Below are 20,127 nucleotides of genomic sequence, written 5' to 3' on the forward strand. Positions count from 1 at the left end.
CTTTAAAAAGCAACAATTAGAATAATTGGCAAGACAAATTTCACAAACGTTTTACAAGACAACAATTTCCCCAAAACATATGTATTATATAATAAAACATTGTATTATATTAGGCGTAAATAGTTTAGTACAATGTAAGCTACGGAAGCATTACCTGCAGCCTAGGTGGTAATTTACAAGAATTAAAATATTTCCCGATATTAGGTTGTGTGGGCTTTACTTATATTAAAATCGTAATTTGCTTAACAGTGAAATCAAACCCGAAGTGTAGTATAACGTTCTGCTAAAGTGGTTATTATGTGTATAGATATATGCCTGTTTATGTTTATTTGGGCAGTTTGATGCATGTTATGTAATTGTCGGATGATTGCAAATGAGATTTGATCTGGGATGCGCATTGCAAATTTGCTTACATTCTCCGCCTTTATCGTCACCTCTACCCGAAAAGTCGAGAGCAATCTAGAACACCTCAAGTCTCGCGATATACGTATGGCATTTGGTGTGAGGGCTAGCCGGTGTGTAATATATGGGTAGTGAACATCGTGGTGATTTGGATTATGAATAGAAGTTGACATACATTGACGAATATTTTGTACGTTATTATTTGACGTTTATTATTGCTTTCTTCATACGTACTCCAGGTCAATATTGTGAACAGAAGTGTCACAACTTGGTTAACAAAATACCTTAACTAAACATGTCAGTGGTGGGATTTGATGTTGGCTTTCAAAGCTGTTATGTTGCAGTAGCTCGATCCGGGGGAATCGAGACTGTTGCGAATGAATACAGCGACCGATGTACACCGTAAGTAAAACTTTAACATTGCTGTTTATGATCTTATAAGTTACCAAGGTTTGTGTTCGTAGAGTTCAAGCGCAAACGAGGCTTTATATGTACTACATTAGTAATGCAAGCTTTAACCATACAGAATTGAGGCCTAACTCTAGAAGGTAACTGGTAACAGTTAACCTTAAGTACTGCACACGTGAATTCTGCTGTTATTTCACCTAGCTAGCTTGTAACATGACATAATGTCCTTTTCTGAATTTATTTGGTATATGAATAGCAATAAATGGGGCGTTAGTGTACCTGTACGCCCAATGGTAGATAACTGATTAGCTGGCAATTCTATCCCTTTAACATTGGTATTGCTATGTGGTGATTTAGCATCATGCTATAGAGTGTATGCCTTAAGTGTAGCCTATCGTGCAAGTGGCATTCTGCTGAACTGTACTTGTTCAGTCGCTATGTGACTCCAGTAGTTGGGTCTCAGGAATATTCTCGTGATTTCCTTTACTGTTTACGTAACGGTGTAGTAAACCCATGAGTCATAGGAACTGTCCATAGACTGTACAAAATAGGAACTGTCCTGTGAATTCTCAGAGATAACTGTCCAATTTAAAGAAGGCTAACGTTAATTGCTCGGTATTGTAGTAACCTCAACGGTATCTTCATTGCGTGGTTGTTGTCAAATAATTGACAGTAACCATTCGTATAATTTTGTGGTTTCGGTTTTGTTTTAATCATTTATGCCGCTATCACTAAAAGCTGGATTAGACTTGACAGGGACTGTATGTTTGGATCAACGGTATAACCGCTGTTGTGCCCGACTGGTTTAAACGTGCTTTGAACTTTAACAAAATTCATAGACACTCGCATAACAGACACACACTGTCTCAAGTTTATGTTATGCGCAGTTGTCCACTTATGGTGTATAAGCAAAATTGCACCACTGCTGCATTGACAGTTGTAACAGGTGAACGTCTAAAACACCATAGACTGATGACAGTATAGTGCCATTTTATACTGCAGTAGGCAATGCTCTGTCATTTTTACAGTTAGTCTGCATTACAAGCGTAAAACTAAAGTAAATTCAGTTCAAACAAGTTTTATTACTGCCTGAAACTATTGAACTATTGTATGTTGATTGTTTTAGGCTAACACAGAATTCCACTTGCATAGCCTAAATGAGATAATTTATAATAATAATAATAATAATAATTACAGTGATATTCTCTTGCACTGATGAAGATTTGCATTGCATGTTCACTGTGTATTTGTGCATTGTTGCATTGCATTGGTTCATCATGTATGTATTTGTATCAAACTTCAGATCCACTTTGAAATCCATAAAGAGATGCTCCGCACATATAACTCTGAAATATGCAAAGCAAGACAGTCGTTCTTCTCTAACATCATCAGTAGAAGTACAAATAACACTTGTGTACTATTTTCAACCGTTGAGAAGTTAACAAATCCCCCCTCACAAATTTCAACAGCCACATGAAAGCAATAACTAAATCAGCTTTTTATCACCTCAAAAACATTGCCAAACTTAGAGGGCTGATCTCAAAACATGAATTAGAAAAACTCATTTATGACTATTAAACAACTTCAGGTGATACAAAACGCAGCAGCTAGGGTTCTCACAAAAACTAAAAGAACTGACACACATTACTCCAAGGACCTAAATACCAATCAGACATGCTTCAGCAGTACAGTGTTTTCTTCTTTACTATGATCTTTACTTTTTAAACTATCTTTTACTTTTAAACCTCCACGTATGAAATGCGCTATATAAAAAAACTTGACTTGTTGATTATTTAAAATTTATTTTTTATTTTCTATTTTTTGCAGCTCGTTTGTTTCGTTTGGACCACATAATCGTTCAATAGGCACCGCAGCCAAGAATCAGGTAAGCCTCAACTTGTTATTATCACAGTGTTGACTTGGATGAATCATTGTGGCCTCAGGTCGACTTATTAAAAGGGTAGGCTAATGATTCTTCCTCATGAAGGAATAGTTAACTTGCTATGAAGAGTGTTGTTAACATGTAACACACTGTGTCCCGTCCAGGTGGTCACAAACTGCAAAAACACTGTCCAGGCATTCAAGAGATTCCATGGCCGAGCTTTCACCGACCCGTTTATCCAGGCAGCCAAGTCAGGCTTGGCCTACGAACTTGCTCAGATGCCCCAAGGCACAACTGGTGTTAAGGTAAGTCGCTTTGAACAATAACGTCTGCTAAAAACGTTGAATATAAACATACGGTAATAACAAGAAACTCTGATGAAAGTTCTGGAATGTCATGTGAGTGAGTTAAGACATAAAGCCCTTCGCTGAGCTTCAAGTTGCTCTACTGAGGAGGTGCAAATTCATAGGTTAATAGATCTTTTTGCCAAGTTACCGCTAGTATATAAAAACTGCAGGAGATGTACCAAAGGGCTTTGAGGTGAATCAATACGACGGGGCAGCCATGGCCTACTGGTTAGGGCTTCGGGCTTGTATGTACAATATAAATGTGGACGGGGGAAGTGGTTGAGCACTGTTCTCCCATGCCCTACATCCACAGCTGAAGTGCCCTTCGGCAAGGCACCTAACCCCTCACTGCTCCCTGAGCGCCGCTGTAGCAGGCAGCTCACTGCTCCTGGTTAGTGTGTGCTTCACCTCACTGTGTGTTCACTGTGTGCTGTGTGTGTTTCACTAATTCACGGATTGGGATAAATGCAGAGACCAAATTTCCCTCACGGGATCAAAAGAGTATATATACTTATACCTATACAATAAAAGTAAACAGGAACACAATTATGGAAGAAAACAATAAAATGCATTAAAAGAAGTTCATAATAACCATTGTGGGTTTGTCTGTCTGTTTTTTAAATGAAACCCAAAAGGTTATGTACATGGAGGAGGAGAGAGTTTTCAGCATCGAGCAGCTCACCGGCATGCTTCTAACCAAGCTGAAGGAAACTGCTGAAGCTGCAATGAAGAAGCCTGTGGTGGACTGTGTTATCTCTGTACGTAACCAACATGCTGATGCATCCTCAACTCTCACTCTCACGCAGTAAGGCCCTAGGCCTTTCGAATCAAAGAGTGTTTTGTTGTCAAGTAGTCAGTCTGTGAACTTGTAATGTGTTTATGATTGCCAGGTTCCCAGCTATTTCACGGATGCCGAGAGGAGATCACTGATGGATGCATCACAGATTGCCGGATTGAACTGCCTCAGGCTAATTAATGACACAACAGCAGGTAAACACAAATAGCAGCTCGTCCACAAAACCACAGCAACCCACCCAAACATTCACCTGTCCTTGTCACATCATCTCTTATTCCTAGACATATGAAAATGTATGTCATATGTCATATGTACACATTTTATTTGCTGAGTCATTTTCTTTTCTTTACGGATTAAACAGTGGCACTTGCCTATGGAATCTACAAGCAAGACCTGCCCAACCCAGAGGAGAAGGCCAGGATAGTGGTGTTTGTGGATCTGGGACACTGCGGGTTCCAGGTCTCTGTATGTGCCTTCAATAAAGGAAAGGTCAAGGTAAGGCTGCTTGGTCTGGTTACTCCTCTTGAAATGGTATACAGGGAAGGTATTGAAAAATAATACATACCTTAAAGAATACTGCATGAAGGTCTGACACAATGAGGACAAATATGGAATAATGGTTGCTAGGCACATTTATAAATGTCATTTTTGAAGTCTGGATAATTTAACTGATAATGTATTACTTATTTTATTTGTTGTTATATTATGCACAATTGCGCAAAACAAATGCATAAAACATTTAGGTAATAGGCCGTGATGCTAAGTCTCCTAGTCTCCTATTTTGGTGACCGAGAGGAGTAATATTTGGTGCATCAAAATGAGATTTATTCATCATTTGCATTTACAACCCTAATAGGTTCTGGCGTCTGCGTTTGACCCTGGCCTTGGAGGGAAAGACTTTGATGACGTCCTGGTGAAGAACTTCAGCGAGGATTTTTCCAAGAAGTACAAGCTGGATGTTCAGTCAAACCCTCGCGCGAAGGTGCGCCTCTCCCAGGAGAGTGAGAAACTGAAGAAGCTAATGAGTGCCAACTCCTCGGACCTGCCTCTCAACATTGAGTGTTTCATGAATGGCATCGATGTCACCTCCAAACTTAACAGGTCGGTCGCCTGGCAACCCTGACCGTAAACAGTCAGTGTAGAGGATGCATGTTCATGTGTTTTTTCCCCTGCATGGGAATTATTCAAAGCCTCATCCCCGAATTCAGCCTCCTTCCAGCTTTGATACTATTGCCAGTTTAACATGCCAGATATTTTGTTTTCTGAATGTGTTTTGCCATGTTATTGTGGTATTAAAAACAAAACAAACTTTGATATACACAACTCTTCACTGTAAGTGAAGCTGACTTGTTAAGAAAACTTGTTTCTATTAGATGGGTGTGTGTGTGTGGGGTCGGTGTGTGTAATTTCTCTACATGTGTACTTAGTGAGCATGTCATTATAAGTGGGTCTGAATGAGTTGTTTGTAGAGCAGCAGCTGTTCGTGTGTGTCTGTGTATGTAAGAACGTAAGCGTGCCCCGAGTGTGTGTGTGTGTGTGCGTGTATGTGTTTAATAATAGTGTCTGACGCCGTTGTTCCAGGGGCCAGTTTGAAGAGCTCAGCGCCGGGCTGTTGGCCAAGGTAGAGGGTCCCCTGCGCAGCGTCATGGAGCAGGCCAGTAAGTAGCAAACCGCAGGGAGCAGCATGCCACAGGCTCGAGCACGTGCCCCAGGCAGCCGTGACTGCAGTCTGACCTGTTTTCACACACACACACCCATGTGCTCAACCAACAATATTCACACATAAACACTCAGCTAACCACACACACACACACACACACACACACACACACACACACAAACACACACACACATATACAGTACACACAGCCAGCCCCAACTCGGAGTTACACACTCTCATTGATTTTCCCCAGAGCTGAAGAAGGAGGATATCTACGCAGTGGAGCTGGTGGGTGGTGCCACCAGGATACCCGCAGTCAAGGAGCGAATCAGCAAATTCTTTGGCAAGGAGCTGAGCACGACACTCAATGCTGACGAGGCTGTGGCCAGAGGCTGTGCACTGCAGGTCTGGCCTGCTCATAAATATACTCTCTCTCTCTCTCTGTCTCTCTATCTCTGTTTCTCTCTCTCTCTATCTCTCTCTCTCTCCTCTCTCTCTCTCTCTCGCTCTCTCTCTTCAATACATTTTGGTCCACACACACACACAGAAACAATTTAAATCATGAAATAATCTTGCATTTCAATGGATATATTTGTCCATTCTGGTCTGTATTCTTTGGTCTGTATCGGCTGAATGGAGCATGTCTCCCCTCTGCTTTGCCATTTTGCTTCCCTGCCCTTCTGCTGTTCCTTTCCTTAATGCCTTTAAAAGCCCTCCTCTGTTGATTCAGTTAATGTTTACCGGTATGTTTCAACACCTATCTAATGAAAGTGCTTTCAATCCTGCTACCCTAGTGTGCGATCCTTTCCCCGGCCTTCAAAGTACGGGAGTTCTCCATCACCGATGTGGTCCCCTACCCCATCTCTCTTAAATGGAGCTCAGATGGAGGGGAGGAAGCACTTGGGTAAGGAACTGAGCCAGCTAATGCATAGGGGGCTGATTGATGAGTAGCAATATTGCATGTATGAGTAGTAGCATTTTAGCTGCTGTTTGCATTGAGATACAAAACAGTGTTTCCCACAGAATTGAATTCCATTTGTGGTGGTTGGTTTGCAGAATTAACTTGAATACAACAGTTTTTAACAATTAGCACAATGTGGTTATGATGCTAACCAGATTTAAGAACAATTTAGCACAACCTGGAAGATCATTGTGTGGTGGTCAAAATTGATATTGTGGTGGGCCGCCACAAATAGGTCAATGTATGGCAAACACTACACAAAGCTATTCACGAGTATACGTCGTGTTTAATGTTTTTAAGTAACATCACTTGTCATTAACCTCTCCCCAGGTCCAATGACTGTGAGGTGTTTCCCAAGAACCATGCGGCGCCCTTCTCCAAAGTGTTAACATTTTACCGCAGAGACCCATTCTCCCTGGAGGCGTACTACAATAACCACAAAGAGCTGCCCTACCCAGACCCAACAATAGGTACACAGAAAAGACTTCACTGGTGAAAACAACCAAACTCTCTCTCTCTCTTTCTCTCTTTCTCTCTCTCTCTATATATATATATATATATATATATATATATATATATATATATATATATATATATACATATATATATATATATCAATTCAATTAAATTCAAATGAGCTTTATTGGCATGATCATAATGAAAGAACACATACACACACATACCCCTGATACCTGAGCATATGTCCTGAGCCCTCACAGACGCAAAGGATGTATTTTACCCCTTTTTATTAAAATTTTAGATAGTTTAGTCAGACTACCAAAAGGATCACTCACCTCAACACCCTTTCAAACCATGTCTGAACATCCCTGTTCAGACTGTGCCTTTTTGTGTGCCTGTTCCTTTACAAACATGGGCATCTTGCACAATAAGTTCAGTCGTGACCAGAGACTTGGTCCAGATAGATAAAATTGGGTTCTCAGTGTGTTCTCGTTCAAAAAGCTGGCAGACCTGATGTCACTTCAGCCAGTGAATCTGACTTTGATGTTTTTGCATTGGTAGCCACCCCAGGTACCCAAATGCATGCGTAGAGGCCCTTTAAAAACTGATATTTTCATAATATGTCCGCTTTAAGTGACATCACCTGGTTAGTGATAGAATGTGAGAGGCTGGATGTGATGAAGGCGCAAGCCAAAACGTTGGTCTAATAAATAATTGCATATTGAAGTTCTTCTAATTTCAAGAATGTGAGAGGCTGCAAGGGCTCAGAATGGTATAAATAGTAATAGGACAGTAGTACCGGTACATAGCAACCTATCACGTTACTTTCATTTCTGTTTTATGGCATTTGTTTAGTTTTTTTTATATATTGTTAATGGTCCTGGGCTTCCCCTGGTAACCCTGTGCCGTGTTTGCCGTCATGATGTGAACTATGAACTATGGGTAACTCCCTCAGGCAAAGCCTGCGGAAATGTGGACTTACAGCGAGTGTTCATAAGTTGAAAGTCCATGAGTCCCTTAAAGTGTGGACATTGGGATTGGACCCATGCCTCTGTCAAACTGTTACACCTCCTGTTACTGTTACTTACACCTCCCATCCCTGAAAAACACCCCTGGTCCAACCTTTCCTTCTATCTTCCCTCAGGCCAGTTCCTGGTCCAGAAGGTAATTCCACAAGCGTCTGGCGAGAACGCCAAGGTGAAAGTGAAGGTACGAGTGAACGTGCATGGGCTGTTCAGTGTCTCCAGCGCCTCGCTGGTGGAGGTGGTCAAATCCACAGAGGCAGAGGAGCCAATGGAGACGGATCCCAACACAAAGGAAGATGAAGTGAGTGTCTCCCGTCTGTCTCGCTCTTTTCCCTGTGCCGTTCCCACAGGACTCCTCAGCCATGATGGTTGGCTTTAAAAATAGCATCTGTTATGTTATGAAAATAACATCTACCCTCTCCCCGATGGCCATGCCCCTTTTCAGAGTTTTTCTATCACACTCGGGGTTTGCCACTTTGTGTCTCACCTCCTCTCTTTTTCTAGGTCTTCATGGTGGATCATTCTGTTTCACAGCGAGGTCCTTAGTTGCTGTATCTAAATGCACAGGGCTCACATAGCTGATGAGGAATGTTAAGCATTTTTCCTGCCCCTGATCTGAGAGAAATCTCCGCTTTGTTCCTCTAGACAAAAATGCAGGTAGAACAGGGAGAGCAGAAACCTCAGGGAGACGGCCAGAGTGCGGATAAGAAATCAGACTCTGAGGACATGGAGGTAAGTCCAGAAGCTTTGACCTTTGACCTTTGACCTAACACCAGACTCTCCTCTGATATCCCGACAGTCCGTGTCATCTTCTGCACAAACCTGCACAGACTTTATGAATGCTTTTTGTCTGGTCATGTCGTCTTATTTTAGACGTCAGAGGAAGGGAAGCAGGAGAAGAAGACTGATCAGCCTCCCTCGAGTAAGAAGGCCAAAGTGAAAACAAAAACTGTGGACCTGCCCATCCAGAACAGCCTACACTGGCAACTGTCAATTGACATGCTGAATGGATATGTGGAGAACGAGGTAAAGTTTGACAGTTTCTTTTTAGGCCTCTGCCAGCTGCAGCCATGGCTGGAGGAACTATGTTTTCGGGTTGTCCATCTGTACATATGTTCATAATATATCCGCTCATCCCATTGTTGTGAACACAATTCTTCAGATTTGGTACAAATGCTCTCTTCAACTTGAAGATGAACTGTTTAGAATTTAGGGGTAAAAGGCCAAAGATTGAGGTCACTGTGATCTCACATTTTTGTGAACATGATATGTCAGGAATGCCACAAGGGACTTTTTCAGATTTAGCACAAAGATTATCTGATTAGATTTTGGTGGTTAAAGTGTAAGGTTTTTTGACCTCACAAAAATATATGAAGATTGAAGCTAGACTGATTACCAGAGTCATGCAACCACAGAGTGGTAATTCTATTTTGTTGTAAAGCTAGTACAATTGCTTTAATCTGAGAATTGGGGCGTGCCACGACGAAATGAGTCCTATGTCGCAGAAATCCATTTTGAGATATAGCGATTTGAATGCAGAGAGGGTCGAAAAATGGCTAAATTATGTATTTTCTAATTTCACCACGAACATCATCATTACACCTCTTATCTATCACTAAGTGACGTATCTTACTGTAAAACGACCTAGAAATAGGATTTTGAAGGCCAAATGTGTAGGCTGCGCATTAAAGGTTGGATAAAAAAGTTGACGTTTTTCTTCCTCGTTCAGACGCTTGCTGTGTGAGAACAGGAAAGTCAGTTTTCTATGGTCTGAAAGCTTCGTGTTTTGGCTTTTGGCCTCTTCAAGAAGTCATCATAAATATAGTAGGCTATCCAATTAAGGCAATCCAATAAAGTAATTATTTTGAAGAAAATTTCGATTTTAGCCAAGAGATTTCGGAGGAGAAACAGCAACCTATAGTTGCTGCTGACCAGATTCCTCACAGAGATTGCATCTATTGGTCCGATTCAATTTGTTTTGGAGTTGGCAGCATATTTATAAACAAAAACATTAGGCTATGTATTAAGCATTAGACTATTGTTGTCCTTGTCGTCTTCAGAAGTTGATCGAACATTATAGGCTACCTCACAAGTTATACGAGTTTTACCGCCTGAATGGAGCATTTAGAAGCTGCGCTATGTAGTCCGGATCTTTTCGGATTAAACAATAGAGATTCTGAAGCAATTCAATCTTTGGCTACGGATTTCTTTGGAGAACAGACAACAGAGATTGACAGCGACAGCACTGGTGCTATTTTAATTCCAAAGGCTAAGGGAACTTTATCAGGATGCATATTGTGGTGATTGGTTGAGAGAAAATATACATAATATGCTCATTTACACTTCCCAAACTTTAAAGCTGATTTTCTCAAAACTTTTTTTTTTGCTGAGATGAGGATAGCTTTCACATTTTGGCCAATATCTCTGGGTTGGCTAAACGGAATTGAACAAATGACCCCTTGTTTTAAACCCTAAGGTCTGTGGATTATGAATATCCAATAAACCCATTTAAGAAAGCTGTTTTTCTAACTTTCATTTAAAGACTTTCAGTTAAACTTTCAGTTAAATTTGGCATATTGAACCTTGTTTGGCATATTGAGATGGGTTTGTTATAAAACATGTTTTTGTGCTCTCCTAGGGCAAGATGATCATGCAGGACAAACTGGAGAAGGAGCGAAATGACGCCAAGAACTTTGTGGAGGAGTATGTGTATGAGATGAGAGACAAACTGCACGGATTACTGGAGAAATTTGTCACTGAGGAGGTGGGTCCTTAGCACCTTGTGTTCAGTTGTCAGGCAGACTGCATTGTGCAAATGAAGCTGCTGTGTGTGTGTGTGTGTGTGTGTGTGTGTTAGGGGGTACTCAACAAAGCAGGATTATGGAGTTAATCCAGATAACTACAGAGACTAAAACCAGAAACTGTACTTAACCTCATGTTCCAGATTTGATAGTGGGGGGAAGGGGATCTAATTTTGGTCAGTTCTGTGACATTTATGATTTTTATGTCATTTTTATGTTTTAATCTTCCCTTTGTCATATGCATTTGCAGTATAGTGTTTTTAATTGAAATAATTAAGATTCCTTTCCATGTTAACCCTCCTGTGTTCGAATGCAGGAACGGGACTCTTTTTCCTTAAAACTTGAAGACACAGAAAACTGGTTGTATGAGGATGGAGAGGACCAACAGAAACAAGTGTATATTGACAAACTGGCTGAATTAAAGGTAAAACTGGAGATATTGTTCACATCCTGTTAAGAATACAAAATGGTCAACAAAGCGATTCAATTGAATGTTGTGCCCGCTCAGAAATTTGGACAGCCCATCGTGGAGCGCTACCAAGAGGCTGAAGAGAGACCAAAAGCATTCGATAGACTGGGGAAACTACTACAGCAGTATATGAAAATTGTTGAAGCTTACAAAACTAAGGTGATCACACACACGGTATACATACATAACGTACATGCATACAGGCAGACTTAATTTGTCAGTTCTTGTAGCCATAAACACATGAATAACAAGTTGGTAAACCTTGGACTGCAGGATGAGAAGTATGACCACTTGGATGAAGCAGACATCACAAAGGTGGACAAGATGGTGAATGACACCATGATCTGGATGAACAGCAAAATGAACCAGCAGAGCAAACACAGTCTTACCCAGAAGCCTGTTATCACCGTGAAGGAGATCCAGGCCAAGACAAAGGTACTGCTTCTGCTGCTGCACTATTGAAGCTGAAGTAGATCATTGAATGAAAAGGGCTTGTCTCCAGTGCTCTAATTCTCGGTAGAAATCAAGAAGCACAAAGCGGGACATGTCAAAATTACAGGGCACCATCGCAGCCCTTGTAGTAGCCTTCTGTAATTACAACAGAACACAGCTAATGTAACCGAGTTAATGGCTCTGTACATCATGTGAACAACCTGTATGTGTGTGATAGGGTATGTTGTTTTTGTCTCCCTGACATCACTTATACATGTAATCTTGAATGTCAAATATGTATTGCTTCTTCACCTTTATCCTGCCACTTATTTCCCCACAGGAGCTGTTGGATGTTTGCTCTCCTATCGTCACAAAGCCCAAGCCCAAAGTGGAGCTTCCCAAAGAGGACAAGGCGGAGCAGAACGGCCCAGTGAACGAACAGCAGGCCGGTGAGGCCCAGACAGGAAGTCCACAGAAAGGCGGTGCTGCTCAGCCAGGCCCTGAGTCCACGGAGAGCAAGCCACAAATGGACCTTGATTAAACCTGATGGTGCTGTGCGTGTTAGCACTGGTTTGCCAAGGTCTATGTTTGTGCTTCAACACCTGATGGACTCTTCTGTTCTTCCTGTGCCCCATGGTCATTAGGGCATGTCTAGGCTAATTTGCATTCTAGGCCTGTCTGTCTACTGTACTGTTTTTCTTTTTTCCTCTTTTTTTTGTTGTCTACCGGTATTAAAATTATTTGACATATATATGTTCGGTCAAAGTTTAAAACCAAACAGCAAAGACAACATCTATTTTCTGAAAGCTTAGTGGATGTGATTATCATCATTATGTGATGATTTTTTTTTTGGCATAGTGGGTTGTACAATGTAGGAACATATTCATGTTGGTTTAAGTTATTTTGATCCCATAGATACATCCAAAAAATATCAAGGTGATGTGTTAGACATTTTGGGACCCTGTTTCACCAGATGAGAAAATAGTGCTGATTTCAGCTGTTTGGTTTTGACATTTCCTGTAGAATATCCCTACTGTACACACATCTAATTGTTGCATTCTCATCCTAGTAAAATAAGAATGGGCTGAATTTAGCTGTGTATTTAAAGATGCATATACCTAAAAAAAAAAATCATCGTATTTCTTGCTTGGCACAGCAGCAGGCAGAATTGTGGCTCCGTGTAGTTTTAGAATACTCGCCAATCCATGTTCCAAAATTGTCATAAGCCCACTAGATAATCATGATGATACTGTCCAATGTAACTATTAGAGTACATACATGTGGAGATTGAGCTCACAAAATTAAGACTTGTGTTTTCTGACCTCAAACTGCCTCCACACACTATATGTAAATATGGGATGCTAGGTAAAGATTTAATGACAGATTTTCAGTGATGAGATGGTGAGGTTATGTGCAAGCCAAGCTTGGTTGTCTAAATTATAGTGTTGTAAGATATGTATTTTAGTGTCACATTTATAAACAAAGCACTCTATGTTGAAGCAGACCTTGGTCACTGTTATGCAGTATTTCAGTGTTAAGTAAAGAAAAACATCCTCCAGGGCTGGACTTTTTTTCTACTCTGTATCACTGCTCAACAAATAAAAGACACCTTTTTTGGTGTACAGTCAACATAGCAACCTGAACTTTGTTGCTTTCTAAGGAATGACCCATAACTTTTAGGGCAGGATATTCAGACTTCTTCCTTTCCTTATTTAATCTTGGATCGATTTGGATAAGAAAGGCAAGACAAGTTGAGTTTTCCAAGCAGTAGCTGTAGGCCTACAAGTCTGTACCCTTGGTAGAGGCAGGTGGGGAGTACTTAATTTAGTCTATTAGCACTACTGTGGTAAAGAGGGATCTCAGATGGTTACATCGAGAATAGATAGATAGATACCTTATTGATCGCCAAAGGGAAATTCAAGGTCTCAGTAGCAGACATCACACACAACATGCACTAACAGCAGAAAAAGTAATAAAAGTATAATATAAAAAACACAACTAAGCAATAAGGACAGTAGAAGATAAAGAATATACTAAAATACAAATTATACTAAATAACACTAAATCTAGATCAAGTCTAAAACAGTATCCCCATAGTGTGCTTAGGGGTGATTAAGCATGAGGCGCTTGCTATCACTGAGGCAGGGACTGAGCCTGTGATTCTCTGTGCATAGTAAGGTAAGGTGCTCTTTGAGAGTGAGTGTCATGGTGATGATGGTGCAAATGAGTAAGTGCAACAGTGCAAGAATAAAGTCTAGAGACCAGCATAAAATAAATATGGACATATAAGAGAGTAGACAAGGTAATATAGAAAAACTATATCAGTGCAAGAATGGGTTGACATAATAGGGTTACAGCCATTATACAAGTATTGAGTATAAAGCATTAAGTATTAAGTAGAGGTATAATAATAATTGTGGCCACAATCTGGCTGTGGGATGGATGGAGGTTATGCAGATATGTGCTAATATAGCATGCAAACAGCTTTGTAATAGTCGATTTGTTAAAGCAGGGATGCAGTGTCAGATGACAGCACATCCTGCAAATGTCAAACAACAAGACAAACATATTTACACGTCAGATGCAAAGATGTAATGACGACACAGGCCTGATCTAATTTTGAATTTACTAAGTAACTCCAGTAGGTGGCAACGTTACATTACGGTGTTACCAGCACTGCTGTCACTAGGTCGAGGGTCGGGACGAACAGCTGCCTTGCCTTCCCTGGGAAGCAGTCCCACCGGCTTCGCTAAATGAGGGCCGACTATAGGGTAATTAAGGTCTTAAGGTCATTTATGCTTAGTAATAAGCGACCGTATGACACAAAAAATCATCGAATATATGTCCTGTCTGTCTTTTGAATGATATGGGGTGTTTTAATTCTAACGTTAGATAAGTTAACATTTGACTAGCGAGGGCTTACCTTCAGCTAAGTTGGGATAGCTATCAAAGTAACGTTTAGTTACCTTGGTTTGATTGAACGAACTGCATATTTTCTAGGCATATTGACACAAGTACTGAAATCAAACGTATACTTAATTTTACTCTTTGATACAGCTGGCTATCAATCCATTTGAATTGGGATAGCCTTGCATAGCTAGCTAGCTAGCATGCTCACTGTCTATGAGCATGCTATGCAGCGACGTTAGCTATGCTAAATTATGTCACAGAAGTTTGTGCTTACGTCAAGTTAAGCTATCGTTTTATTGCTGTTGCCACATTTTAAATCATTTACCTGAACCATGCTTAACTAATCATTATCTCTAATAATAACGTTACACAGTGATATTTCAGTACTTCAGGTTAAGCTAGAACTACCAGCAAGTTACACTTGTTTTTGTCTGTCATTGATGACGTCAAAATTACATCAAGCAAGATGAAATCATGTGCACAGTTTGCATAGGTTGAACTTGCATGTAAACTACTTTACCGTTGAGGGCGCACATTATGCTTTATTTTATGGAAATACTTGTTCTGTGTTGACTTGTAGTCTAAATGGCGGATGCTCGGGAAGAAAGGGAGAATGAAATGCTTGCTTTAGCAAGTATTTACGACGAAGACGTTTTCCGCAGGGCTGAATCTGATGATCAGGGTGAAGTACACTTGTGTCTGGATCTTCCTCCTGATTTCAAGTTGGTTTTCCAGGGTAACGAGCTGCTACTATTCTGACGTTTCAAGCATATACTCATACACTTACACTCAAGTCTATGCTTAAGTACTATACATGTCATAAAGGTGTTGAATCCTTTCACAGGAGTGGAACAAACACATGCTATCTCTTTCTTGCCTCCTTTTGTACTGAAATTTGAGCTACCTGAGGATTACCCATCATCTTCCCCACCAATCTTTACACTAAGGTCCAAATGGCTACAAAAGACCCAGGTGAGGTGACATTATTGTTCCATTGGCAACACCTATACACCCATTCCATATAGCTCACAAAAATAGTTTTTGTACTCAACATAACACCATTCCTTTTTACATTCACTCTCTGTTAAACACATGTAGCTGTCAGCACTCTGCAAGCGCTTGGATGAGCTATGGGAGGAGAACGAGGGCTGCGTCGTCCTTTTCACTTGGATTCAGTTCCTGAAGGAGGAGGCGCTGGGCTTCCTGGAGATCCAGTCCCCTCTTCTGGTGGTCACGCATGGCAATACTCAACACAAGAGCAAGGCCACGGGGTCAAGCACAAAGCAGGAAGGAGTCACGCAAGAGGATACCCCAGACAGCTGTCTTGACCCCCGTGCCATTGTTGACCTGGACCATGAGCATGACCTCGCCGCCCAGCTTCTCGACTTCAACGAGGAGCAGTGGCAGAAGGTGTTCAATTTGAAGATGTTGAACTGTGGCATTTGTTTCATGGAGAAGCTGGGTGCAGATTGTCTATACTTCAAGATTTGCAATCACGTCTACTGCAACGAGTGCATGGCTGAGTACTTCACCATCCAGATTCGAGATGGAAATGTTCAGTGCCTTTCCTGCCCTGAACCCAAATGTACCTCTGGCGCCACGCCTGAACAGGTATCAGATGTGTGCTTGTTTTATTTTTAAATTTATGTTCCATGTGTATAACTGTGCTCATTTTTTGTTTTCAAGTGCAAAGCTTTTAATTAATACCATTACCTCTGGAGTATCTGCACATAATGCAACATAAAAGATGTGATACTTGTGAGATCTACTAGCAAATCTGCGGTTAGAGCTTGTGGTACTAGATCTGACCTATCAGTCTTTGTTTGATTTTTTTTTTCTGATTCTGTTAAGAGATAGCCGTGTGTGTTTAGTGTAGGGCTTGAACAAAAGTCTGCATGGCCAGCAGGTCTCCTGGGGTGATAACCTGTCCTGTGTTGCCTTTTGAACTTTGTCCCCTGCTTAAAAGGGCAGATATTTGTGCAATGTATGTATTGTGTGTAACCTGTGTGATGCTAGTTCACCTAAGGCATATTGTTTTGTTTACAAAACAATATGCCTTAGGTGTTTACGGGGCGGTGGTAGTGTAGTGGTAGTAGTGGTAGTGTAGTGGTTAAGGAGCTGGGCTAGCGTGCAGTAGCCTGAAAGTTGTCAGTTCAATTCCCAGCTTCCACCGTTGTGCCCTTGAGCAAGGCACTTAACCCCAAGTTGCACTGGGGACAGTGTGATCCTTTGTAATATAGCTGACATATGTCAGTCACTTTGGTCAAGAAGTGTCTGCTAAATGCAATGTAATAATAATATAATATTGTAGTGGAGGAGTTTCCACTTTCACTGAATGCACTTTTAGGGTGTGCACAAAATTGAATTTGTGTGTGGCACCAAATCAGTTTGGACTGCCACCTTTACTGCTTTGTTGCCACTCTCCAGTATGTGTGCTGTGTTCTCTGCAGGTGAAAAAGCTGGTTGGAGAGGCCGAGTTTGCCCGCTACGACCGCCTCCTCCTGCAGTCCAGCCTCGACGGCATGCCAGATGTTGTGTACTGTCCTCGCACAGTGTGCCGAACGGCTGTTATGCTGGAGCCGGAGACCAAGTTGGCCATCTGCCCGGCATGCAAGTTTGCCTTCTGCCACGTGTGCAATAGGGGCTACCATGGCGTGTCTGCCTGTGAAGCTAAGATCGGTGAGGACCGAATCCCAGTGCACTCTCCATATTATAGTCAGCATATGCAGCAGCTTGTTTACCAAGTTCCCTTTTTGTCCTGTGCCTGTGCATGAGGCAGGGCTGCACAGAAGTATCCCGATAGAAGATTAGTTAAAGCAGATCCGTAGCAGCATGTCCTAGCACTTTATCGAGACACTAGGGGCCCTATCATGACATTCTAAAGTGCATCGTCACTCGTCAAAAGTCTATTCAAATTTAGTAGGATGTCCAGTTCACATTGGGAGGGGTTTCGTTATCAAACGTGGAGCGCATGGCGCAACAAGGTGTTCCTAGGTTTTTTAATCAGTCATATGGGTGTGTTTGGGGCGTAACATCATTTTAAACCAATGAAAATGACATCTGTCATTCCCTTTAACGGCGCAACGCGCGATATGTCAAATAAATGCATCGGTATTTTGGCATTCAACGGCGCATTTGAAGGAGGCTGCTTGCGAGACCGTATGGAATAGTCATTCTTAAACCATGCTTTACTAAAACGTAGCATAGCCTTCACGCATTTGCACTCGTCTATTATTTGAACTCATTGGCAAAGTGAAACTAACTTCACCAAGGAGTCAGTCAACGACTAGACAGTTATATGCAGTTACTTTCACTATTGACTGACAATGGGTTACCACCGAAAACATAGGCTGGAAAAAGCAACACTTACCCTAATATTGCTCAAATGACTGAATAAAACAACATTTATCCTGCAGAGGAGTTGCTTATATCTCGTGACAGTGCGTCTTCAGCTGTGCTCCATATGTGTCTCTCGCCTCTCCCCTAATCGCTTTTAACCGTCATTACCAATTTGCAAATGATGGTGAATAACTACTCACTATGAGATGTACAGTATTTCGTAATATCTTTATTCTAATTATGTTTCCCATTGTAATCGTGCAATTTGTAATGCTTTGCATGGACGTGCGCTGTTGTGCGTTCATGAATGATAGAAGGATGGTGCGTGCACCTGCCAATATGACTGTTGACATGCGCTCTTAAAATAGCATATGAACAACTCGCCAGTGACTTCTGACCAGGTTTAGGTGGTGTATGATAGCGATTTTTAGACAACGCGCCAGGCCCATCCCTAGGTTGTTAATAGTTGATAGTAGTTAATAGTTGTCTAGTTCTTGAACAGATCTGCCCAGGTTTGCTCTCACACAAAACATCTGTCAGATTCCAGGTAGATGAATCACTAGGTTGTGTGATCTGTCGGTGTCGGTGAAAGTTGTGACTGTGTCTGATATTTATGCGATTCCAGAGGACCTTTTAGCCTTGCGTGATGAATACCTCAGTGCCAGCCCCGACGAGAAAGCGTTTATGGAGCAACGCTACGGGAAACATGTGATCCAAAAGATTGTGGAGGAGTCCTACAGCAGAGAATGGCTGAAGGATAACTGTAAAAGCTGCCCTTTCTGTGGCACAAACATACAGGTGACCATTTCATAGAGTTAGCCATTACACAGACACACACACACACACACACACACACACACATATGCACACTCACAAAGAGAAAGAGAACACAATACAGAAGATTCTGAAGTCACCTGAGTCACCTAGTTTGTGCAGTTTGTGTTTTCAGTTTGTTATTGTCTGATCTGCAGTTTGACTGGTTTTGTATAATGGATTGACCTCTGGGGGTTTTCTGCAGAAAGTCGATGGCTGCAACAAGATGACTTGCAGCAGCTGCAAGCAATACTTCTGCTGGATCTGTCTGAATATGCTCCCCAGAGCTGACCCCTATGGCCACTTCAGAAACCGCTCCTCGCCCTGTTTCAACCAGTGAGTCACAGAAAGCCACGCACGTTTCACATGACACACGTCGTTCATTCATAAGTTATTGGGGAGAAAAACGATTGTAATCTTGGATCTGGTCCTCTTCTTTCAGGCTGTTTCAAGGAATGGATGTGGACGACGCACAAGACGAAGGTTTTTGGATCGACGAAGATGAGATCTAGGATCTCTGTCCCTCACTCTTTGTGGAGACACTAACTGCACTTTACCCAGTGTGCCAGAGTTGAGTTTCATAAAGCAAGCTAAGCAAATTGCTCACATGGAGTTGAACAAGAAAAGACTTTGAGTTCAAGCCAGGATTATTTTAGTTAACTTTGTAAGACTCTGTTCCTAATACCCAGGTGTATTCCTAGACTTTGCTGCTGCTCCTCACTTTCTTTTTTTTAAACCATGAGTGGTAAAATATCATGTTGAAGCTAAGGGATGCTCTTTGGAGTAAACCAAGTTTTATAATAGAGGTTATGGTGGATAGTTATGCTTTGTGACAGACTACACTGTTGTACCCAGTTGTTTGTTCAAAACACAATCAGTTTGGTTCAACATATCTCAGTTTTTCCAAAGAGGTTACAGTACAAAAGTAACTGAGAAGTATCATGTGATGAACAAAGGAAATAATGATTTTCAACGCACATGCGTAATTGCTTCATGGATTATCCTTTCAATGAATTATATGCAAATATATGTTTCTGTATTTTCAGGGATGTTGTGCTTCAAACATGAAGTAAATCCAAACTAAATGTTATAAATTCCTGTGTCATTTGCATTGATTCATTGTTTGATACAGTTACATACAGTTTGTTACAGTGTGTGTGGTTGAAAGTAGAGGCTAATGTATGAGTATTATTGCAGGGTTCCCACGGGTCATGGAATTTCTGGAATATCAAGGAAATTTTATAAAGTCTATTCCAGACATGGAAAGTCAGGGAATTGTATCATTTTGGCGGCAAAGTCATGGAATATCAGGGGATTTTGTTGTAGCAGTTTAAAATGTACTTGCCAAGATACATTAATACAAACATATTTCCATGCAGAATTCATGTACATCTCATTATTAGTTTTACTGCTTGCTTAAATA

At 41.2% G+C, this 20,127-nt stretch overlaps 2 protein-coding genes across 2 annotated transcripts; both read left to right on the forward strand.

Annotated features, from left to right (window-relative positions):
* Positions 1-486: 486 nt before the first annotated feature.
* Positions 487-13,275, forward strand: LOC125290908 (heat shock 70 kDa protein 4-like). The gene is made up of 19 exons (XM_048237342.1): positions 487-804; positions 2,638-2,695; positions 2,857-2,997; positions 3,675-3,797; positions 3,930-4,029; positions 4,197-4,330; positions 4,692-4,936; positions 5,417-5,493; positions 5,749-5,900; positions 6,290-6,399; positions 6,787-6,926; positions 8,060-8,241; positions 8,586-8,672; positions 8,814-8,966; positions 10,579-10,704; positions 11,058-11,165; positions 11,250-11,369; positions 11,484-11,645; positions 11,983-13,275. Exons 1-19 carry the CDS (start codon positions 698-700, stop codon positions 12,181-12,183), a joined length of 2,526 nt encoding a protein of 841 aa, XP_048093299.1. The 5' UTR covers positions 487-697; the 3' UTR covers positions 12,184-13,275.
* Positions 13,276-14,295: 1,020 nt separating this feature from the next.
* On the forward strand, positions 14,296-19,798 carry rnf14 (ring finger protein 14). Its single transcript, XM_048235367.1, has 8 exons — positions 14,296-14,413; positions 15,133-15,288; positions 15,397-15,524; positions 15,651-16,163; positions 17,003-17,231; positions 18,517-18,689; positions 18,910-19,040; positions 19,147-19,798. Exons 2-8 carry the CDS (start codon positions 15,138-15,140, stop codon positions 19,214-19,216), a joined length of 1,395 nt encoding a protein of 464 aa, XP_048091324.1. The 5' UTR covers positions 14,296-14,413; positions 15,133-15,137; the 3' UTR covers positions 19,217-19,798.
* Positions 19,799-20,127: the final 329 nt, after the last annotated feature.

Source organism: Alosa alosa, chromosome 2 (genome assembly GCF_017589495.1).
Source record: "Alosa alosa isolate M-15738 ecotype Scorff River chromosome 2, AALO_Geno_1.1, whole genome shotgun sequence".
In the NCBI taxonomy this organism is placed as follows: Eukaryota; Metazoa; Chordata; class Actinopteri; order Clupeiformes; family Clupeidae; genus Alosa; species Alosa alosa.